This window comes from Thalia democratica, chromosome 3 (assembly GCF_965202585.1).
Source record: "Thalia democratica chromosome 3, ktThaDemo2.hap1.1, whole genome shotgun sequence".
Lineage (NCBI taxonomy): Eukaryota > Metazoa > Chordata > Thaliacea > Salpida > Salpidae > Thalia > Thalia democratica.
Genome location: NC_139167.1, coordinates 29,000,558 through 29,025,112, shown reverse-complemented (window position 1 = coordinate 29,025,112; position 24,555 = coordinate 29,000,558). Strand labels below are relative to the sequence as shown.

Sequence of the window (24,555 nt, the reverse complement as noted above, 5' to 3'; positions counted from 1 at the left end):
TCGACTTAACTTGATTAGTTTGATTTTAAGTCTCTCTATAACATTTTAAAATAAATTCAAGTAATTACTGCTTTAGTTTAAAAATGTGAAAAAGACAGATTAGCGTTCTAACAGGATATGTTTCTCAGTTTCATAATTACTTCTTTTTTACAACAGTAAGTAATTATCTGAAAAAAGAATGTCAAGAGTGCTTGGATTTAATAAGCTGGTTATATAATACCTATTTATCAAATAAACTAAATGCAAATATTTTCCATTTTGTAGAAAAGTAATGCACAGTAATTAACTTAAGTGTCATTTCTTTATAGCTTAGATATGTTTTTTAAAATATTTTTTATACCTCAGTTTCTTTTATAATTTTTTATTTGTAAATGTTATATTTTAGTTTTAATACATTTAAAATAACATAGTAATAAAAATCAAGGTTCATTTGATTTTTGGTTTGACACATATTAATTTTTTATAAGTTTTCTATGCACACCAACTTTAGAAAATACTCATATTTTAAACAACTTTTTATTTAATGCTTTAGTTAGTTTAAGTTTAGTTTGTGCATACTTTTCTAACATTGTTATTTATACATGTCATATCTAAATTTGCACAGACACATTTAAAATAATATATATGACATAAGTAAATATAGTTTTTGTTAGGTATACAGTCCATTTTTCAAACATAGTTTTGTTCAAGCTAAGTTAATTTTTATGCCTTGCATATCAATACACACAATTGCTGTTTTTTCGAGCTACCTATTTAATATAAACTAGATATAGGGATGGTAAATTTATAAAGTTTGTACATTGTTAATCAAAATAGTTCAAATTCAAGCAAATAAACAACTAAACATTGCCACACACTCAGACTATCACTATTTGAAGACTTTAAATCTCAGGCCAACTAAGCAATTTTTTAAATTTTTGGCTAGAATTGTTTTTTCTATACAAAAATATCAGGAATGTGTTTGTTGACTCAGGCTTGCTTTTTTGCTTGAAAAAGTGGCAAATTAAACTTATGATGTATGTTTTGCTCAATGCACAATGTTAGTTTAAGTTTTAATATATGTTAAGTTTTAAGTCTTGCAGCTGATATAATTAAAAATATTATTTTAATTATTGTGTACATTAAAGAATGAACAATCAGTGTTGTTAAAAAAGTTGAATTCCGGAAAAGCTTTGAAGTTGTGAATTTACGGTTAAAAATTCTAGAAAAAAACTTTAATTTGAGAATTTTTGAAAAAACCTGGAATTTCAAACAATTTTTACATTTAAAGTAATGAAATTTCGATATAACTCAAAAAAAATTACCAAATAAATCTTTTTTTATTACAAAAATATTATTGTAGCTTAACAGTATTTTTTGATATTGATAAATGTTTTAAGACATTTTTTAAACTTTAATTAAACTTTATACTAAAATAAAAGAAGAAAAACTCCGTATTGGTACATTGCACTTTTACTTGAAAAATTTCAACGATTGATGTGCTTCACATTAGAACTAAACATAGAAATTCTGCCAAATTGTCAAAGTTAGTAAAAACATCTCTAATAAAAATTCTCAGATGAGCAATAGTTTTTCTATCAGTGCTCTCATGTTAACAGTTTGATTAAAGTCCTAATTTGATTTATGCGACTTTATAACCTTAATGCATTTTCTAAACACGACTTCATGTTGTCATTGAAGAAATAAACAAAAGTTTTTCATTACCGCCAACATCAATTCTTTATAAAAATTTTCAATTATAAACGATAACTCGTTTTAGGTAATAAATTTTGCTACTTTATTAGTTGCCTTAACAATTTTTTCTGATTATTCTGTAGTTACTGAAGATAATAATGTGCTTTGTCGGAAATAACTTTGGTGATTTTTTTTTTCTCGCAATAACTCCTAACTAACGCTTTTTTTATTCTTGTAGCTCGTCTTATGTTTTACAATTAATATTTTTAAATGCAACATTCTTATTGCAAATAAAGAATTGCTATCGTGCTTAATAAAAAAAAAATCTACTTCGCTAATGACTCAATAAAATTTTATACTTTTGTTAAACTTGTTTAAGAAACTCAATTTTCCATTCTAGCTGACTTATATATTTTTGGCATGTAGTTTATTTACTGTTAATAACCTTTGTTTTTTCTTAATGTAGTGAATTTTATACTTACTGAATTGCCACACAAACAGGCTATTTTAAAAGCTTGAAAGCTCAGGTGTGTGTGAAGCTTTTATTTCAAACATTTTTAAGAAATCTTCCAATTCTCAGAAATTTTTATTGACTGTTGTGTATTTTACTTATTGCATTTTTTTTTTTTGTTTTCTTACACTTTGTGTACTTTTTGATAATGATGATATTTTAACTAGGTATTTAAGCTTGATTAACAACTATTTATCAGCTTTTTGAAGTTTTAATAAATTTAAGCTGGTTTGATACATCTCAGACATTTTTGCTTTTTAGTGGCAACCATGTAAAAGTCTAATTACTAATAAAATATTTTATTAAAGTATTTCAGAATTAATTATGTTAAATTATTTATTTTAGCTTTCTGGAATACAAACATGTATTAATTTTGTTATGTTAACTAATTACTAAATTTCTTAATGAGTGTAAATTATTTAACTCGTAAAAACTTTTTTCGAAGTAAATATTCTTAGAAGTATGAAAAAGTGTTGATGATATAACAAATGTATAGAATTAACCCATAAATTGTCTTTCAAGTTAGGTTTTTATAGAGAGTTAGGTTGTAAGTAAAAATAAAAAAGTATTAAGTTTAACTTATTAAGTGCTTATGGAAGTACATATTTTGTTAACAATACTAGTACATATTTATTAAAGTACATTGTTCAATGTAAATCATAATCTAATGAATATTAATTTGAATAGGCATCCTATATATAGCTAAAAGTCATTTTAAATAATAAGGTTAATAAAAGTAAATATTTTCTCTAGTGTGACTAAAACTAATACCATAAGATTATTCAAATGTCACTAAAACTAAAACTGCGGCCCGCGAAGACTTTGGAAACTTGAAATTTGGCCCGCGACCACCAACTGCCTGCCGACCCCTGATCTATAGCGAAAGATTTTTACAATCTCTCAGTTCTAAAATCTTTGTTTATTAGAACTCGTGAGCCGAAAATTTGCAAACAAATAGATTTTTACAAATAAATTTAAAACTTTATAAATAGCGTGTTTTAGTATTTTTGTTGTCGTTTAGTGTCTTATTTTTGTAATTTACTTGTTATTTAATTTTGTTTCAGGTAAAGTTTCTATTATACTAAATGTTTCTGTTTTAACAGTTATGTTTTGTTTTGTTTTAACAGTTTTGTTTTACAAACAACTTCAAGTCAACTAATTATAATTCAATTATAATTTAAACATTTTAAACATACTTTTATACTTTGTGACGTAACGATTTTTAGCTACGTATTTCAAAATTACTGTTTATAACTAAACTTGCACTATTTTAGTATTAGTTTTTAGCAAGGTTATTCTGATGAAGAGCTAAACGAAATAACCTAATAAATTTTTTTTAAATTAGTGACTTATGTTTAAATTTTTTAGTTAAACTACTTTAATAACAATTTTTAAGGCAAACTTCAATAAAAAACGACAAGTTCTTGTTACAGATGGGTTTCAAATTTATTAGTTTTTTTTAATATATTTTATATTTTTCTATTTGATATTATTATTTATACACCACTACTTTACTTAAAATTACTCAATGAAAAGACAAAATAAACGACAAAATAACTATGAACAACAGTGCCAAAACAACAGCGCCAGTACTATGAACAACAGCGCCAATATTATCTAGTTACTTACTACAAAATATTAATAAAAATTATAAACGTGTTTTGTAAAATATTGTGTATGACTGTTAAAATTCAGTTTTATAATTAAAAATAGAATCATTTCATTAATCTATATTGTCTTGCAAATATGAATATACATCATATTAGTTTTGTATATACTTTAATGGATGATTAAGTTTTAGATAACTTTATATTAATATATCAATATTCTTTGCAGTTTATTATTTTATTAGTATTTGACAAGGTTAGAGTTTTTTCCATCGAGACCTAGTAGCAAACAAAAACAGTAAACTCGCACTTATATTATTATAATTTCACAAAACAAAATCATTCAATATCATGTCTACAAAAATTAGCCTTGAAAATTACTATTTAATGTGTTGTTTAAAAAACTGTATACATCAAAAAGAATACAACTAATCCTGTTTTTATACGAAAATCAGTAATAAACACTTACACATGCTGCTTTTATTAATTGAAATTAAATTACAAAATTAAAGCTAGATTACTCTAAATGCTGACAAAAATATTGAAAACACGTTAACATTCACTACACTATTTTGTTTAAATCAAAATATAACACCACAAATACGTAACTCAGCCTGATAGCTGACTTTTCAACAATGGAAGCAACATGACATTTAACAGTTTTATTATTCAAAATAATAAATATAGTTCTTAAGTTTAACATCGACAACTTAATTCATATCATAAAAGTTTTTATGAAAATTTTCTTTGACATACTTCTAAATAACTTAACAGTTTTTACATGAATATTTTTACTTGAATAAATCGTTATATGTTTTTTTTTATGACACTAAAAATTTACTTTTTGTGTTTAATATGTCATTTTTACAAAAAATATTTTTTAGAAAACATTGTATTTGAAGAAAAAAAAGTCGTCGAGCTTATTAAAAACGAATTTTTCAGTAATAAACTGTTATACTATTTTTTTTTCTTGAAAATCACAAACTTAAGTATATTTATTAAAAACAATAAAATTGCAGTAAAAAACTTCAGTCATGTTTAATGTTTTACTTTTTGTTAAAGAAATAGTTTTTAGTTTTAATCGTTAAAATAGAATTATGATATTAAATAGGCAAATATGAAACATTGTAAATGTACACTTTTAAAATAACAAAAAAAGTTTTTAAAAGTTATTTTGAGTTAAAAGAAACATTTAACTCGATATAAAAATTTTTTGATACTTAAGATTTTGCTTATTAAATTGTATTTCACAAGTTGAAAAACTCTTAAAAAAACTACCTCTTGCAGATATTAATAGGTGCTACTATCGTAAAGTAAAATGTAAAATATAATTAACTAACTAGTTAGTAGAAAAACACAATCTTTATTCGAGTTATATATCCTGTCATGCTTTTACGAAACACTTAATTCTAGTTATAGAAAATGATTTTTTTTATCAAAGTACTTTTTAGTTTATGTCTTTTAATGCTTTTGTAAAATTAAATGAAAAAAAAACAAGTTTTAAATTGAACTTAGTTTTTACAATCAGTGTAAAAAGCTACTAGATAAATGAACTAATTGACTTTGTAAAATTTATTGTTTTTAAACTAAATTAAAATTTAATTTATGATCGCATTTAGTGTATAAGCTGACGTAAATTAAATTGTACGTAAACATTGAATTCAATAGTTATATATAATTTTTAAAAATTTTGTATACAATTGCATGCAGACGTTCGTTAGTATTTATAGCCTCAAAAACTAGAGGTACATCTAATCGACTAAAAATTTTCGTCATCTATATGTTATAGTAATACTTGAATTTTAAGTTTAAAGTCGTATAAAATTAAATAAAAGTTTATCCAACTGGTATCCTCAATAACCGAAAGATATAATTTTACACCAGGTTTAAGGGTCAAAAAGAGCGCTGCTTTTTGTATTCAATAGAACAATTCTAGACTGCTTTATTCTTTGCAAAATAATATTAAGGTTACATTTTATCTTTAAAAGTTTGTACGTATTACTACAAGAACTTATATTTTAATGTACTTGCACTAAGTACTGCAATGATTTGCAATTGGGCCTTTGACAGCAGTCCAATTGATTTTCTGTGTTTGGTCCTGATTACGACATACAATGTTGAAGCCAGGATTTCCCAAATAGAGCCGAGTGTCCTTCTTGGGGACAATGACAGATATTCAGAGGGCCACGAGCAGTAAAGTAGCCACCAGGGGGCCATGAGATCATAGTTTGAAACTACACTAGATAGTCTTGAGTTGCTGATGCAGAGCAAAAAAAAAGAAAAAGTTCTTAGGTGTTTTACTATGGAAGTTTTAAAAATACTATATACTCCTGAGAATTCAACTTTTCAACATTTTTTGTATTGAAAAGTTATAAACATTTAAGATGCAGCTTACACAGATTGAGCTTGTATCTCCAATTTTGTGACCATTTTGAACATCAAAAAAAAAATTTGAAAAAAAAAAATTAGCAGGGAAGTAAACGACGTTCGTATACACATTCGGGTGTATTTTTAGTACAATTTCATGACAACATAACTACCTTTTTTTAAATAATATTTAAAAAATGTCATATCATTTTAAAGCTCGATTCCTCAGTTTTATAATTAAGTTACTTTGACGTAGTTTGGGGTTGTACAGTTGAAGTAGGGGCATATTTAAAGGAGCGTGTTTAATATGCTTAAACTCTAAATCAAAAAAGTTACCATAATTTTTCATTTTTTAGGTGGAGCTACAGCTATATTACAATTATTATAAAAAGTTTACTTAAAAGTTTTAAGTAAAAAATATCAAATATGCTTACATCGTGTGAAAATGAATAAAAAAAATTAAATTAAAAATATTCAAACTGTCTTTAGTTATTAGCTGCAGTATAACATACTTAGATTAAATTAATAAGTTAAATATATTAAATATTTAAAACATATAGCAGCTATCAACTGCAAAGTCGAAACTTCTATACAATTTAATTATTATTTTAAATTAACAGAAACTTTGGAAGGTTTATGTTTATACCTATAAACAAATTATTTTTAAATTTTAAAGTTTGGTTTTAAATAAACATTTTTTAAACAAACGCAGTACCAAAATGAAATAAGGCATTAAATAATTATCTTGTTTAAGATACATTCGGTATAAAAGAAAAATTAAAATAAAGTCTATTAATTTAATTATATTCAAAATCAACAAATCTTACTGCGTATAGACAACAAGTATGCATTTACGTATTACTATCAAAAACAATAGTATAGGTATAAACTCTAAATAGTATAGGTATTTAAGCAAACTGACAAATTTTATAAGTTCGTATTTTTAGCTTCTAATATCTGAAGCCTACACTTTAAACGATCATCGCAAAATAAACATATTATAACTTAGACTAGTCACTAAAGTCTTATAGTCAATATGATACTAAAGTTTTAATTTTAAGTTTACAACTTTTAATTAAAGTTCTTTTTGATATATCAACGCTTTACTTATAGTCAGCATTAAACTAAGCTGCACGGCTGTTTTCTTTTCAAAATGTTTGATTAAAATTTATATATTCTCGTATGAAATCTATTTAAGTTTATTAGATAAACTCACAAGTGGTAGCGTATATAACTTTCTACACAGCTAAAATAAGTTTTTGATAATTGTAGATTATTTTGTTTTAATAATTTTTGCTTTTTAAACAAAAAGCATATCATAATTCATTTTACAGTAACTAGCAAGATACAACAGGAATTTTTTATTCGTCTGTTAATTAGTTTTAACTATTTTTTAAGATTAGTCATTGTTTAAACTTAAATTGAACGTTAAGTTTGGTGTGTTTTAAACCGGTTCTAGTTTTTATTTATCTAAACTTTTGATCAATAAAAAGTACTGTACAAACTGACGTCTAATCACTTTCCTAACTAGTAAATACCCTTGTTTTTTTTACTAATTTCACAATAAATTATTTATAAAATTCAAAATATGCAACTACACTCTTTATAATACCTGTTTATAAATCGTTTTCCAGGTTTAGAATATGAAACAAACTTCTAGTAAAATAAGTTATCTATTTTAAAATAGTATTGTATAACAAATTGAAAAGAAATTTTTACTTATTTCATCATTTATAGTATTTACTGCCTTGGAATCGCCTTAATTTAATGAGCACTCTTTTATTGCCTCTAACCTTTAAAGTTAAAAATAAACATTATCAGTTAATACTATTTCCATTTAATAATATTTAAAATTTCATGTCTATTTCATCACTCTCCCTTAACAACTACAACTATTTTTTTAAGTTTAAATACCATGATAGTTTTTGTATTTATTAAAAAATAAACTTGCTGACTTAAAATTAACGCATATCGCAATAGTTAAGAAAAACAATTTTTTTGAAATCAATATGCAAAAGCTGTTAACTCTTTTTACCAAATTCTATGACTTATCTCATTTTATATATTTAGAAATTCATAAAGCTTTTCTGAATTAATGATTTTATTATGACAAAATAAGTTGTCAACAAACAATAGCCAAAACCATACTGAATATGAGTTACTTAAGACTACTTACATTTGTTTGAACTTTCAAGTTACACAAAGTCAGCATTTCTAATATTTAAAAGTATCTAGAAATAAATGTAAAACTAAGTAACCGAATTGCTTTTATTTATACACAAAAAATTTTCTTTGATATTTATCAGTAGAATTAAATTTAAATAAGCTATTAGATGTAAACTAAATAAAAGTTAATAATTTATAGAAAGTTTACTATTATTACAAGTATATTGTTTGTTATGTTACCTAACTTTATTCTACAGATTCAACTTTACTTTAGTAATTGTGTAATACATTTTTTAGTTTTAAAAACTAGAAGTTTTAAGATCTAAAAAATCATATTTTTTCTTAAACTCATTGAAAGACATTAATGAGATCTCCCTTGTTAATATAGTTTTACACTGATTAGTTTTTGTTTTTTTAAAATGTTTGCACTTATTAGCTTGTTCATTTACATTTATGATAAAAAAATTAATTTTGTCTGATAAACAAACAAATAATAAAAGTTTTTAAACGTAAAAATAAATTTGATAAGTTTAATTTATTCTTATTTTGATAAGGTAATAAGTTGAGTTAAGATTAGACATACTTTTTAAGAACTAGTAAACTATTAAACAAATTAAATATATATAAGTTAATTATATTTTAAATGTATTTGATATGCTTCTAATGAATAAGCTATAAATAATTTTGACGAAATGTATGTAAATAAAATTTTTTAGTTGAAAAGTTAAATATAACATTTAAGGAAGTATTTGTGGGTTAGTTTGTATATACTTAGTAATTCATGGAAAAATTAAAGTATATTTATTAAATTCAATTATTTGCTTTATTTTAAATTGCAAACAAACGATATAATCTAAACCACTAGATTTTTTTCGTTAAAAAGTGTTACAGTTAAGCTAATGACAAAGAATAAGGTTTACTGCATTTTTTTTTAATTCAATCAGAAAAATTATAATGTTTATTATTATATTGTTTATTGTGCAATGCTGGAGTCAGGCATCAAAACCTGAGTCACTTAAACAGGACACACAAAAAGAGAAAAAGAAAATAAACTTATGTTCAAAACTTTAAGATAAACTATATATATATATATATATATAAACATAATTTAAATGAAAACATAAAGTTAAACACAATATACAAATGAACTAAATTAAAAATTCAATTCATAAAAATCTAACTTATATACTACTTAGTACACACAATAAAGAAGTTTGTCTAAATCATCGCTTATAAAACAAAATTCATAATTACAAAATAAATAAGTAAACTAAAAGTTTGTAGGGGGGAGGCGTAGGGAAACGAATATTATTTCTTTTGTTTATAGTGGAAAATTAGAGAATTTTACTAGTATTTATTGTATTTAAATAAAATCTTTTTAGTTTTAAACGAAATTGTTCTACCCTCTCACAAGATACTATATCCTGAGGTAGTCTGTTTCACATAGCTTTTGCTATGTGAAAAAATGCGCCTTGCCACTGACTGTTTTTAAAATCAGGTTTACATTTTATTTTCAAATTATTTCTTCTTAGTTAATATTTATTTTGGGAAATATTAAAAAACTGGTTAAAAAAACTTTTATATTTGCCATTAATAATTTTGTAAAGAGTTAATGAATCAAATTCCCATCTTCTATATTCCAGTGATTTCAAGCCAAATTTAATCATTCTATCATTATATGATGTGTAAGATATGTTGCAACGACTACAAATATGACGGGTAAAACTCCTTTGCACATATTCAATTTTGTTAATATCCTTTTTTAAGTGGGGTGACCAAATTTGGGTACTAAACTCAAGTTTAGGGCGAACGTATGTTTTAAATAGTTTTGTCAGAATTGAAGCAGAATTAGTTTTAAAACTTTTTAATATTTGATAACATGTAGTTTTTGCAATCTTATATAAGTAGTTGATATGTTCATTCCATTTTAAATCTTTGGAAATTAATATTCCCAAATCTTAAAAACTTTAACTTCTGGTAACTTGATGTTATTGATTAAGAGGTTAGTTAGAGAAGATTTTATTTTACATTTGCTAGGATTTAAGTTTAGCTTTCTTGTTTTTAACCATATGTAAATATTATCTAACGATAGTTGTAATGAAGTACTTGACTGACTAAAGATTTTGGCATCATCTGCAAATAAGCTTAACTTACTTTTAATATCAATGTTTGAACAAATATCATTAATATAAATTAAAAAAAGAAGGGGACCAGCTACACCACCTTGTGGTACTCCACTGTAGATTGTTAAAGAGTCAGAAAGAGTATTATTGATGAGTACTCTTTGTGATCTGTTATTTAAAAAGTTATCAAACCAATCAATCAAGCTTTTATGTAGCCCATACTGATTTAAAATTTTTAATAATCTTTTGTGTAATACTGAATCAAAGGCTTTTTGAATATCCGTATAAACTACTTTAGTAAATTCATTTTTGAGATAAGGAACTAACCAAGAATGTAAGCATGTTAACAGTTGAACGGTTGATGATCGGTTTGGGACAAAACCAAACTGTTTGTTAGTTAATAATTTGTTCTCAAAGAGGTGATTGAGAATTTTTACAGATACAATATGTTCATAAATTCTTGAAAAGCCACTTGTTAGAGATATTGGTCTGTAATTTAACGCATCGTGTATATTACCTTTCTTGTGCACAGGAATAACAAAAGATGTTTTCCATTGTTTAGGAACATCAGATAGTTCTAGAGAGCAGTTAGATATTAATGATAGTGGAAAAATTATTGATTGGATAACATGCTTGATATAAAAGGGTGGAATGTTTTCATGCGTTCGTATGATTTTATCTTTTAAGTAGTTAATTGAACTTATAATGTCTTCATAGGTTATGAAAAAATTTTGCATTTTACTACAATTCTTTTGGGGTAGCTTAAAAGACTGGTAACTCTCGTCTTTTTTTTAAATTTTTTGAAAATTTACGTTAAAAAGTGTGGCTATTTCAAAATCTGAGGTTACTGTTTTGTTTTTATCATTATCATATAAGAGATGTATGGAATTATTTAACTTAAGTTTAGATTTCACGTAGCTATAAAACTTTTTTAAACTTAGGTTTTTGCAGAATTTTTTTTTATAAACAAAGTTGTATTTTTCAACAGCTAATTGATATTCTTTAGACTTTTTTTTTGTATTTTATCAAAAGTGATTTATTTGTCTTACTTTTTTTGTATAGATTCACTTATAGTTTTTAATAACTTTTTAATATGAGATGAATATTTTTTACTTTTGTTATTTTTAGAATAAATTGGAACAAAACGTTTGATTGAGATTTGGATTAACCTAATAAATTGATCGTAGAAATGCTGGAGATTTTCTGAATTTTTAAATAAAGAGGTCTAATTACTTTTTGACAGGAAATCATTGATGCTTTCAAAATCTGCTTTTTTATAGTCATATGAGACATTTTTATCAATAGGTACTATTTCAATTTCAATTTTAATTTTTAGTGAAAGCAAGTTATAGTCACTAATAGAGAAATTATAAATAGAGAAATTGAAAATATTTTCATTTAAACATACATTTTAAGAAATTACAATGTAATTTTAATGTAAATTATTCAACGTAATGTTTGGTAAATTTACTGTAAAATTTAATTTTATCTGAAACTTAAATCAAAGTTCTCTAAAACGTTAAGGATCTTAAGCAAACAGAAGTCTTACTTACTCATACTAACACAATTGTAAAAAAAAACGTTTAAAAATATAATATACAATAGTCGAATATTAAAATATTTTTGACGTTAGTGATTAAACCACAAGCACTAACATTTAGTAACTTTTTGTGTTATATGATACGTTTTTATTAATGTGCTAATCGTAAGTTTTAATTCTCATAGTCAAAAAAGCTAAGTGTCTGACATAAAAGTATGTTGCTTAAATTAATAACTATTTTATATGTTATTATTATTGGAGTTTATTGTGCAAAGATGGACTCGGGCATTAAAACCTGAGCCGCTTAAACAATACACACGAAAAAGAAACAAACAAATTACATTCGATGAAAAGTAAAAACTAAACATATAATAGTAAAAAATTACAAACAAATAGTCGTGTATGATCGATTATAACTTAGTATGCACAAAAAACAAAAGTGAAATAAATTCTCATATAAAAACTTATGCATAGACTATAAAAGATTACACATTTACAAAATTTATTTATAACAACTTATAATTTGTAGGGGGAAGGCGTGGGAAGAAAAATTATTATTAGTGATACTAATATTTTAAAATCAATTTTTGTTCGATAATCACTGTATTTTACTTGAGTTCATATTATTTAAATCTTTTTTTTTTAATCGAAAGTGCTCCACCCTCCCACACGAAATACATCCTGCGGAAACCTATTCCACATATTTATTGTTCTGCAGAAAAAAGAACTTTGCCACTGACTGTTATTAAAACTATATTTATGTTTTATTTTTTTTCATTTCCTCCATTTCCTCTTAAATTATATATAGCGTTAAAGAAGCTAAATTTTAATTTTAACAGTTACGTCAGTAAACTTTTCATATGAAACTTTTTTTCAAAACGAGTCAATAATCAGTAAGTTATTAAATGTTTTAGTTGTAAAGCAAAACATCACATTTTATGGCACCGATACACAACTATCACATCACAGTAGATAGCACAAATACAACTATCACACCACAGTAGTTACCAGCAATACAACTACCACATCACAGTAGATAGCAACAGTACAACTATCACATAACAGTAAACCGTAATAATACAGATGCGTAGGTAAAAGTTGTTAAGAAATGCTTCTTAGAGTGGCGGCTTTGAAACGGCAGAAACAAATTGGCAAAGATATCTAGGAAAAACATTGATATAAAGTTAGATAATTCTAAATTGTACTTAGTTTTTTAATTGGTTGCGTCACAGGTTGATTTATAAAATAACTAATAAAATAGAGTTGTGATAATTGTAGACTCCATAGTGTTGCGAACAAGAAATTAAAATGTTTATAGACAAATAGTTAAAATAATCGTAATTTCGAAAGTTTTTTGGTTTCAGGTTATGATTATACCGATCGCTGTAACATGTTTAAAACTACATGAAGAAAAATTGCATTTTTTTAATATTTTTAAAAATTAAATAATTAGTGTTAAATTGAATTAAAATTGCTTTTATTAAAAAGACATGGTTTGTCAAACCCTAGTTTAACTATATTGTTGTCTTTGGACTAAATTCAATTTTAATTAAAATTTATTGTGAAAATTGTAAGAATGTTAGTAAAGTTTTAAACTAATGATACTTCTTATTTGGAACTTCGTCAAAAGTTGATTTAAATTAAAAAACACCTTTGATGTGATAATTGTATTGTTGCAATCTACTGTGATGTGATAGTTGTATCGTTGCAATCTACTGTGATGTGATAGTTGTATTGTTGTTATCTACTGTGATGTGATAGTATTATTGCTGCTATCTACTGTGATGTGATAGTTGTATTAGTGATATGTACTGTGATGTGATAGTTTTATTGTTGAGATCTACTGTGGAATGATAGTTGTATCGGTAATATCTACTGTGATGTGATAATTGTATCGTTTAAATCTTTTTTGATGTGATAGTCATATTGTTAATATCTATTGTATTGTGATAGTTGTATCGGTGCATATAGTGTGATATGAAAGTTTTATCGGTGCCATCTAACTCGATGTGATAGTTGTATTAATGATATCTACTGCGTTGTGATATACTTTTGGTGATATCTACTGTAATGTGACAGTTTTATTGTTGCAATCTACTACGATGTGATAGTTATATCGGTGCTGTCGACTGTGATGTGATATTTGTATTGTTGATATCTACTGCGATGTAATAATTGTATCGGTGCAATCTACTGTGATGTTATAGTTGTATCGTTGATATCTACTGTGATGTGCTAGTTGTATCGTTGATATCTACTGCGATTTGATAGTTGTATCGGAGATATCTACTATGATGTTATAGTTGTTTTGTTGATATCTACTGTGATTTGACAGTTGTATTGGTGATATCTACTGTGATGTGATAGTTGTGTTGTTGATATCTACTGAGATTTGATAGTTGTATCGGAGATATCTACTATGATGTTATAGTTGTTTTGTTGATATCTACTGTGATTTGACAGTTGTATTGGTGATATCTACTGTGATGTGATAGTTGTGTTGTTGATATTTACTGTGATTTGACAGTTGTATTGGTGATATCTACTGTGATGTGATAGTTGTGTTGTTGATATCTACTGTGATGTGATAGTTGTATTGTTGATATCTGCTGTGATGTTATAGTTATGTCATCTGCATACCATCCTGTGTCAAATGGTAGGGCGAAAATTTAAAGGGCAGTAAAGGCCTCTTAGCGATTGTTAATGGAAATGTCGGATCAATTGGTGAACTAAATAACGACAAAATGGTACAAGCTTTACTTACGCAAAAAAATACGCCTTATCCAGTTGCAAACTACCCTTTACATAGATCTTTTTGTAACGATATTTAAAGGACTCATAGCCTTTCATCAGAAAAAATGTTATGGCTTACAATAACCCGCAGATCTTTAACACGTGACGTAACGCATGGAGTAAAAAGCAAGAAGCTCTTAGGTCTCGTTATTTAAGTCTCTCAATAATTTAAGTGAACACACAAGATCGATGCCACCACTGATTTGCGGTGTTCATGTCATGATACAGATCCAAAAAAAAGTAACTTCCCTAACGAGTGCGGAAAAGTTAAATAATAGTGAAACTAAAAGACTATTATCAAACTGTTGTTAAGATTGATGGATCAGGTCGCTTAACTAAAATAAAAAAAATCTAAACAATCTTCATGTTTTAATCAACATTGTTTGTATAACAAAATCATTGTGTTAAAAACAATCATATTTAAAAATAAGTTGAAATAAACTTTATCATTTACAAAGTTCTCTGGTAAAATAATCATTATGAAATTCTCTATTGAAATTTATAATCTGATTTTTATGCAAAAAAGTTAAAGTAAAAAACAAAAACTGTGGAAAACTGTTGCAGGGCTACATTCAAGATTCTGAAACGGCAACTCCTTTGGCTGACTTTGCTAATTACATTGTTAGTGGGTATGTAAGAGGCATTTTAACTTTAAAGAATATGCTTAGCTATATAGACTTTAAGAAAACATTTTTAATTAAACACTTTAAATACAATTCTGTAAAACAATCAATTTTTTTTAAACTAGACTCATAGTGCACCAAGTTTGAAGAAGTAAAATAAAATAAAACCATGAACTGTTATTCAAAAATAAGTGGAACATATAAAGAATTATAATTGAAATTTTATCTTACACTTTTATAGAACCTTAAAACTAGTTAACAAAACAAAGATGACTTAAGTATAGTCAAGTAAAGTATAGTGTTTCAGCATAACTAGTGACTGTATTTAAAACTTTATATAAGCAAAAATAAAATTTTTGAAAAATATATTATTTACAAAATAAAACCTTTTTATACTACATAAAAAAATTAAATTAATTATCTTGTTTCAAAAAAATTTTCACATAGTTTAATTTTTTATATAGTTTTTTTCATGTTGAAAGCTTATTGTTTTTTGTGTATTTTCCTGATTATATTTATTGAAATAAAGGTTTCTTTTAATTCTTATTTGTTTGATAAAACTTCATAAAATCTTTACATTTTTGAATGTTTTTCTTATTGTATATGTGTCAACTACTGGATTTTTTTTGCACATTCAACTCAGAGAGTTTTTTTAACTTTAACCAAGTGCTATTTGTTAGCTTTAAATTGGACCTTATCTACTTTGAATAATTTTCAAATAAACTTCATTTAAAAGCTATAGATTTTTGCAGACTTTTTTTTACAATGCTTAGCTGTTTGATAATTGTATATAGTTCTGTAATAAGATAAGTCTATAACTTATAAGACAAAATAGTGTTAAGTAGTATTTATATTTAGAAAATACTACTCTAAAGTGCAAAATTAAGTATAAATGAATACTGAATGCCAAGAAAGCAGGGTTTTTATAAGCTGATAAATAAAAATAAAAGCGCGTTTTTTAATAAAAATTTATACGTTGCTGCACATTTACTGAGACGTGCCAGGCTAGGTGTTTGCGCTAAACTGACAACTGTTATTTATTTAAAAAAAATTTATTGTGGCTTCTAATAAAAGCCCCTAATATAACTAGTGAATTCAAAGTTCAAACTACCTGAAGAGGGACCAAACCTTCAACTGTAATGTTTACTAAAATTTGCTATATTTCTTAAATTTGCCATATTTCGCATTATATACTATATTTTGTCATATTTTCTATATTAACTGATGAAGATTAATTTAACGTTTAAAATGAATAACTTATAAACTTAAGACGAAAAAGTACTGAAAAGTTAGTTTAAACCAAACAATAATATCAATAAACAATTAAAAACTAAATAATTGTCTTATTTGATATAATTTTTATTGAGTTAAAAGATTTTCTGAAGATGACTATCTAACTTTGAATCTTCTAACACAAAAGCTTCTGCATTCAAGAATTCATACTATGAATGAATTATATTTTTTTTTTGATCCCGACCGATTATTAGACTCGGAAGCTAAAGTCCGATATCACATTATAAAAAGTATGGTAGTTTACCATTTTAACTGCTTTAGTGAATATAGTTATGTCGGAATAATTTCAAGGCATCTTAACAAAAAGGTAAAAAAATGTTTATGATTTTTGTATAACTGGTAATAAGAAAAATCAATCTATATATATTGTTTATTGAACAATAAAAAACGCTTAAAAAGTTTGGTCTAAGGACCTGGTGTACAAAGGAACCTTTCAGTTATCGAGTCGTACACCACATGCTTATAATTATTTTTAGAGAACATTAAACATATATTTAACACTTAATAACTTATAACAAAAAACACAAAATTAATTTCAGAACAATATATATATTTTCTGCTTTACTTGTCAGTTGCTTACTAAGCAATAAAATTATAGTTTTAATTCTAGCTTGTATAGTGAAAATGTAACAAATTTAAAATAAGAAATACGTTACAGCTTATGAAACACTTTATGAAAACTATGAACTAGTATAATCAAAGTCTTTATGTTTACGCAATTAAGGTTATCTTTTTGAAATACATTAACCTTAAGTTTAATTGAATAAAAAATGCTTAAACAACTTATAAGAATTTTAAATCTTTTGAAGTAATAGTTACTTGCAGAATCAAGGTTATTAACTAAGTGTTCTGCAATAGCTGGTCCTTTTGAAGTTTCTAATTTGAGGAAATTAAAGAAAATAATCTTCTTTTTATGTATGTACATTTTGCTTGCTGTCTATTATTACAGTTTAAGACATCGACAAGTATTCTAAAAAAAAGTACATTTTAAAATAGATAGAAATTTTTTGTTGTTAATATTATTATTGTTACTTTGAATCAAAAAACAATTTAAATTTTCGTCTTCAGCAATTCCTAAAAAAATGGTTTTTATATCTAGTTTCCGCACAACTCTTATTGAATGTTAAACTATAACAACTTTTTTTTTTGATATTTCAAAGAAGTAGGTTTTGATAAAAATAGACCAAGCTTAAAACTTAAACGTTCCTGCGAAAGTAATTTTACAAAAGTCCATTTTAGTAGTTATTTTTCCTTTTTATTGTTTTTTTTTACTTTAGTTTAAAATAAATCAACACTTGGAACAAGGAGCAAAGCACAGAAGTTAGTGTCCGGAAAGTAGGTTATGTTAAAATTTAAACACTATTATATAAAAATATTATAGTTGTTTTAAAATGCTGGTCTAAATTCAAACTGTTTCCTCCATTTTTCAGAAATAATTTCAATAATATTTATTAACTTTTTTTTTCACTTTCACTTGAAAAATGTTGTAAAATAACAAAGTATTCAGCTTTTGTTTTTAACCAATAAAATGACAATTAAAATAATTTATAGTATAAGTGTAATGAGATAAAACTTAAAAATAAAATTAATACATAAACTCAAGACTTTTAAAGCTTCATTTTTTCTATTTTATTATGTCAAGCTAAGAAAAATAAGATAGGGTCATAAAAATTAAATATAAGAGAGGATTTACAGTTTCATTATTTTTAAATCATGACCTATTAATATAAATAAAACATAGTAGTAAAACTAAATTATTTAAATTCTAGCTTTTTAGAGAATTTTATAGACAAGGTGGCCAAAAAACCTGGATTCCAGAAAAACTATGGAATTTAAAAATCTAGAATGAAACACCTAGGATTTTTAGAATTTTTTTAATAATGTAGAAAACATGGAGTTTTGAACTGTAATCATTAAATAACCTTGAATTAAAAAAATTCTTCATGTTAAATAATGGATTTCCTATTTGACACAAAAGATCTATTATAGAAAAAAAACTTTTGTCATTAGCAATTATCATTTTGTTAAAAACATATTTAAAATAGCTTTATCTTTATAGCATCTTAAAGTTTTTTTACATCATAAATTATTCAAGATAGTGTTATGCCATTTAAAACAGTTATTTTTAACTTTTAACTAAAAATAGATCTAAAAGTTTGTTCAGTATAGACCACCTTTTATAGACTAACTTAATTCATAGCTACCACACTTGTAGGATACACAGAAAACTCAGTTTCACTCAAGACATTTTTTTTTTGAAAATCTTACCATGGCTCAGTATAAATCAGGGTTGACTTTTTTTAAACTCAGGATATTTCTTTTGTTTATGAAAAAGCTCAGAGTATATAAAAAATTCAGACCAATTTTTGCTAGATACTAAAAGATATTTAATTAATTACTTTCAATATTTTTCTACTATTTAACAAGTTTTGTTGAAGAACTGGACTTTTATTGACTTTGAAAAGTTTTTTGTTTTATGAAACATTTGAGTTTAGGATACCTCCCGACAATTTAAGAGCACTCATTTATTTGACTTAAAGAGCAGCAACCCTGTTATTAGAAATTTTTTAGTAAGATTATAATGTGAACTTAAAAATGTACATCAATCTCCTTTAATATAACTAGACTGTTTTACAGTCATTGTGTGGATAAAAGTTTTTAAATAAGTATTTTTTTGAAGCTGTAAGTTTATGATTAATTTAAAGAAATTTATCAAACTTTTATCGTTGTATGTTGGCTATTTCTATAAAAAGTTTAATAATTTTAAAGTACTTCAGATCTTGTAGTATAAAAACATTTTAAAATTAATAAAAATTTCAACGTGTTATAGTTTTTGTAAAAATGTATTTAATTTTCTTAATGTTTAACTAGTTATCAATGTTTTAAAAATAACTTTTACAAAGATTGTTCGGAATATAGGAAATTAAACTGTATAATTTTTACTAATTTTTTAAACAATTTTTATTATAGATGTTTAACAAAAGTTATAACAAATTTTAGTTTCAAAATTATTCATTATAATGTTGGTGGTTTAGAATTATGTTTTTTGTTTTTTAAATATATGTATTAATAAGTTTAACCTTTACTTTATTGAGGTCTAAACTATTTTAAGTATAGCTTTTCAGAGATTTCTATAGACATGGTGGCCTAAAAACCTGGATTCCAAAAACGTAATAGAGTTTGACAATCTATAATAAAAAAACCATGAATTTTAGAAGTAAAAAAAAATCTGGAATAACCTGGAGTTTTGAACTTAGATCATTAATTAACTTTAAAATATTCCTCATATTAGATAGTGAAATTTTCAATTGACAAAAAAAATCTATCATATAAAAAAAACTTTTCTCAATATCTTTTTTTTTTGTTAAGTAGTTTTTTTTCAGATTTGGCTATTCTTTTTGCTGTTTACTTCAACTTTTCTGCATAGAAATCAGATTAGATATTGCAAAAAAGAATTTCAAAAATGTTTAAAACTTAATATCAAAGTGGTTTGTATAGAAAAAACATTTTAGTGTTTTTTTTGTTTTTTTTTCTGTTTTTCAAATGCTGCAATCTTTATTATATTTAGAATTTTACTTATTGTTAGTAAAATTAAAGAGAACTTTTGAAGTTCTAGTAAATACAAAAAAACAATTTCGATCGTAAAAAATACATTAATTTTTAAATTAAACTATCATTTGTTTATATTGTTTAATTGATTTTATTTAAACACTTTTTTTCTCAAAAGAACAACAATTATATTCTGAGACAAATTAAAAAATCGTTACATGTAATTTTTTTCTTGTTTATGAAAAAACGGTAGCGTTTATTTTCTAACAAAAAGGCGAAAGAGAAGAGTTTAGTGAAGATTCTCTTACAAAAGTGGAAGAAAAGGAAGGGTTACAAGATCACAAATAGCATTTGAAAAATGTTTAAATTAAATATAACATTTTAAATTCAAGTTCCTGCTTATCCAAGCGTTTAAGAGAAAGCTAGCAAGGCTACTTGTTATAAAGATGCAAGTTTGCACTGCTATATTACATCCATATAAAAACTCTCAACAGTTGAAGCAGAGACACATTTTAGCCAAGACCTGCTGCAGTAAACATGTTATTCCAGAATAGACATTTATATTGTTTTTAAACGTTATGTTGTGAAGTATAATTTTTTTTAATTGTTATTTTTTAATTATATTATATTACATTTTAAGTAGTTAAACTTTATATTTAAACCTTATATTTCTGTTAGATTAAACCTTGTGTAAATATTTTGACCACATATAAAGTGTTTTCTTAAGTAAGACGTTGAGTAAATATTTATTAAGGTTTGCAATGGTTCTCAAGTATAAGATATGTTCATTAATTGTCATGCCTAGTTTTATATAGAGTAGCCATGAATACTGTTTTTTACCAGCATTTAATATAAGTTTAACTACGGTTGGGAGTGTGGTTGTACACTACACTATAACAACATGTATAACATTTAAGTTACCAACATATATGAGTTATAACTGAATGAATTAATATAAATTACTAAGTAAATTTAATTTGCTCTGTTCCAGCAATGACGTTATAGGAGTTATTCCAAATGTTTTTTGCAGACTCTTTTTTTTGGGCCATCTACGTCCATGGTTTAGTGTGTAATTTATGTAAGTTGGTTCAACGTTTTAAAATGTGAACTTAGCTCTAAATGTGTACCCTTATTTCTGTTACACAAAACCCTAACAAGTTTTAGGTGATACTTTGATATAGAAAAAAAAAGTAAACGAATTTTTCCTGCTTCGATAAACGTCGAGGCTATGGTGTCCATGTTTGGTAAAATTTAAATCGTTTTCATTAGTGCTTATGTAAATTATTTGCAAGTTAAGAAGGAGAATCTCTAAATAATTGCAACTATAGTTTCGTGTGTTGCAGAAATCAACTAATTCATAATTTTGAAAATAGAAGTATTTTTTCCGATGTCAGTATCAAATAAATTAATTTTACTTTTTGTAAAATTCAATTAGCATAACTATCACTTATTAAATTAAATTATAAAAAAAAATTCAAAGCTGTCAAAATTAAAATTTCAAATTTTTGAAGCCTTAATAAATAGTAATTACTGTTGAAACTTTTTTTCAGATTTTAAATAAAAAAAAGAAGTCATGTACAAGATCGTCGAATTGTCAAAGAAAAACGCACAAACAAGTTTTCAAGAAAAAAATTGTTTCGTTGAAAAAGGTTAAGTGTAGAAAAATTAAAAATAATGTTAATGCACTCGTAAATAGTTAAAACTGAAAATTCTTAAATTAAGTATTCTATGTTTTCAAAAGCCACTAAAATTAACAACATAGTTTTTAAATTAATAATTTTATTAGCTGTTTTAAAACTTTTTTTATAAATATTTTAAACTATAAAATAATAAAAAAGGCAACCCTCACTTTATAAAGTAATGCATTATTTAATATTAAAAGTCTAACTAACTAACGTATATATAGTATTTTAAACTTGCTATTAAACTTTATCTTTTATTATTAAGTTAAAAAATAAAAATTTAAAGCAATAAAATTATTCCAAGTAGTTTTCACATTAATTTTAATTGTATTTTACTCAACCTAATTTTTAAAATAAATATTTTAGATATTAATTTAGAAGAACAGAAGTTAAAAGAAAACAAATTAAGTTTGACTTTAAAACGAAACAAACATTCCATCAAGTGCAATATATTCAATGTGTTGAAAAAGAAAGTACAAAAAAGTTTCAAAGAAAATATTTCAAACCATCTCAACAAAAAAGGTTCAATAAATAAAATATTTATAGTAAATGTTTTACAACTCTAACAAACTTTTTAATTAAAAACTCTAACATAAACATAAAATTTACATTCTCATATTTTAATATTTGTTTAATTATTTTTGTTCAAGCAGTTTAATAATTTTAAACATTTTTAAAAAACTTTTGTATTTTAAACATTTTTAAAGAACAATAATATATTTTTTTTTAGATAAAGAGAAGATGAAATTTGAGGGATTAACTCTAGTTTTAAAACTAAATAAGCTTATTTTAAATGAGAATGAATGTTCGAAGATATGCAGTTATATCGAAGATGAACTATCAGTAGAAAAATGTCTTTTATTTTATAAATTAGCTAAACTGTACAATTTATCGAGTTCTGAATTTTCATTCGGCTACATAGAACGTTGTTTTCCAATGTTAGTTGAAACAAAAAAGTTTAGACACTTAGACTTTAGTTTTATTGCAAGAATACTTTCAAGTTCTGGATTGAATATTCACTCAGAAGTTGAAGTGTTTAATGCAATAATAACTTGGTTGAAGTACAACAGTAAAGAACGTAGCAAGTATGCAAAACAGTTGTTACAGAAAGTCCGATTTCCTTTGCTAACGGAAACAACTTTAAAACAAATTTCAAAAAACAAAGTTTTTTTAAACTCATTGGAGAAAACTTTACTTGACAAAAACGACTTCATTCAAAATAAGTCTAATATTTTTTGTAAAAATAGGTATTGTAGCCAAAATGAGTTTGGTGTTCTAATTTGTGGTGGTTTGGACACGAAAACGAGAAAAGATTTAAATACAGTACATAGAATTGATGGAAAAAATCTTAAAAATGTGAAAACTCTATCTTCGATGCTAAAAGAGCGCTCGAATTTCAAAACTGTTTGTTTAAAAGGAGAAGTTTACGTGATTCAAGACAGATTGCACAAGTCTTCAATTGACAAATATTCACTTTCTGCTAAAAAGTGGAGCAGAGTCACTGAAATGTATGACAAACGTTACGATTTCTGTGCTTGTGCATTCATGGATGAAATATTTATTATCGGAGGGTGTTACTGGGGTTGTCTCCACAAAATCATCACTAAAGATTGTTTGCAGCTCAACACGAAAGACAGCAGTTGGAAAAAGATCACCAATATGAAAGAGCCTCGGAGAAATTCAGCCTGCGCCGTTTTCCGAGGAAGCATTGTAGTCTCAGGCGGGGAGGATTCCAATCGTCGTGATTTGAACACAGTAGAATCATACGATGTTTTTGAAGAGAAATGGACACCGATGCCTAGGATGAATGAAGCAGTGCGCGATCATAGTTTGATCGCCACCAGAGATAAACTTTTTGTTATTTATTCAGACAAACTTGAGGTGTTTGACAGTGAGAGTGGAAAATTTGCTGATCTTTAGATTCCAATTTTTCTTAATGAAAATCTATAGAGATCAATGGCTATCTCAATAGGCAACAAAATAGTAATATTTAAAGAAGAGGAATCTTTAGTAATTAATTATGATATTATTAAAGATAAATGGTCTGAAGAACCTTTTGAAATCACAGAGAATCTGGAACGGTTTTCTTTAACAAAGATACCTTGCTACTAATAAACTTTGCTGTAGACAAAACACTAAAGTGTGTGTTCTGAGAAATTTTTTAGAGTTTTATACTAACACAATATATTTTACGTTTTTTCAAATAGATTAACTTGTACTAAGATATTTTTAAACTCCTTGGAGATTACAAGTTTAATTTATTTTATGCATATTTTTTTAAGATAAAAACAACAGAAAATTTTCCTTAACATTTATTCTTTTGATTGTACTTTCGTATTTTTATCAATAAAAAGTATTTAAACAAATTGTATGTTCTTTTAAAAAGTTATAAATTTTATCACCGTTTTAGGTAACCAGAACTATGTAAACTCACCAATTATTAAACTATGAAAGATAGTCATTTGTTACAAGATTATTTTTTATATCTACAAATAGTTATTGAATAGTATACAATCAATTGGTAAGTTTTATTTTAAAAATTTAAGAAAATTTCTAATACTTTATTACGTATAAAAAACTAGTTTTGTAGATTCATGTATAAGTTAATATATTTTAAATAAACTTTA

At 25.1% G+C, this 24,555-nt stretch overlaps 1 protein-coding gene across 1 annotated transcript; it reads left to right on the top strand.

Annotated features, from left to right (window-relative positions):
• The first annotated feature begins 5,836 nt into the window (after window positions 1-5,836).
• Window positions 5,837-23,848, top strand: LOC145832148 (kelch-like protein 35). The gene is made up of 2 exons (XM_082939503.1): window positions 5,837-5,985; window positions 23,176-23,848. The coding sequence occupies exons 1-2, from the start codon at window positions 5,837-5,839 to the stop codon at window positions 23,846-23,848; spliced, it is 822 nt and encodes a 273-aa protein (XP_082795629.1).
• The last annotated feature ends 707 nt before the right edge of the window (window positions 23,849-24,555 follow it).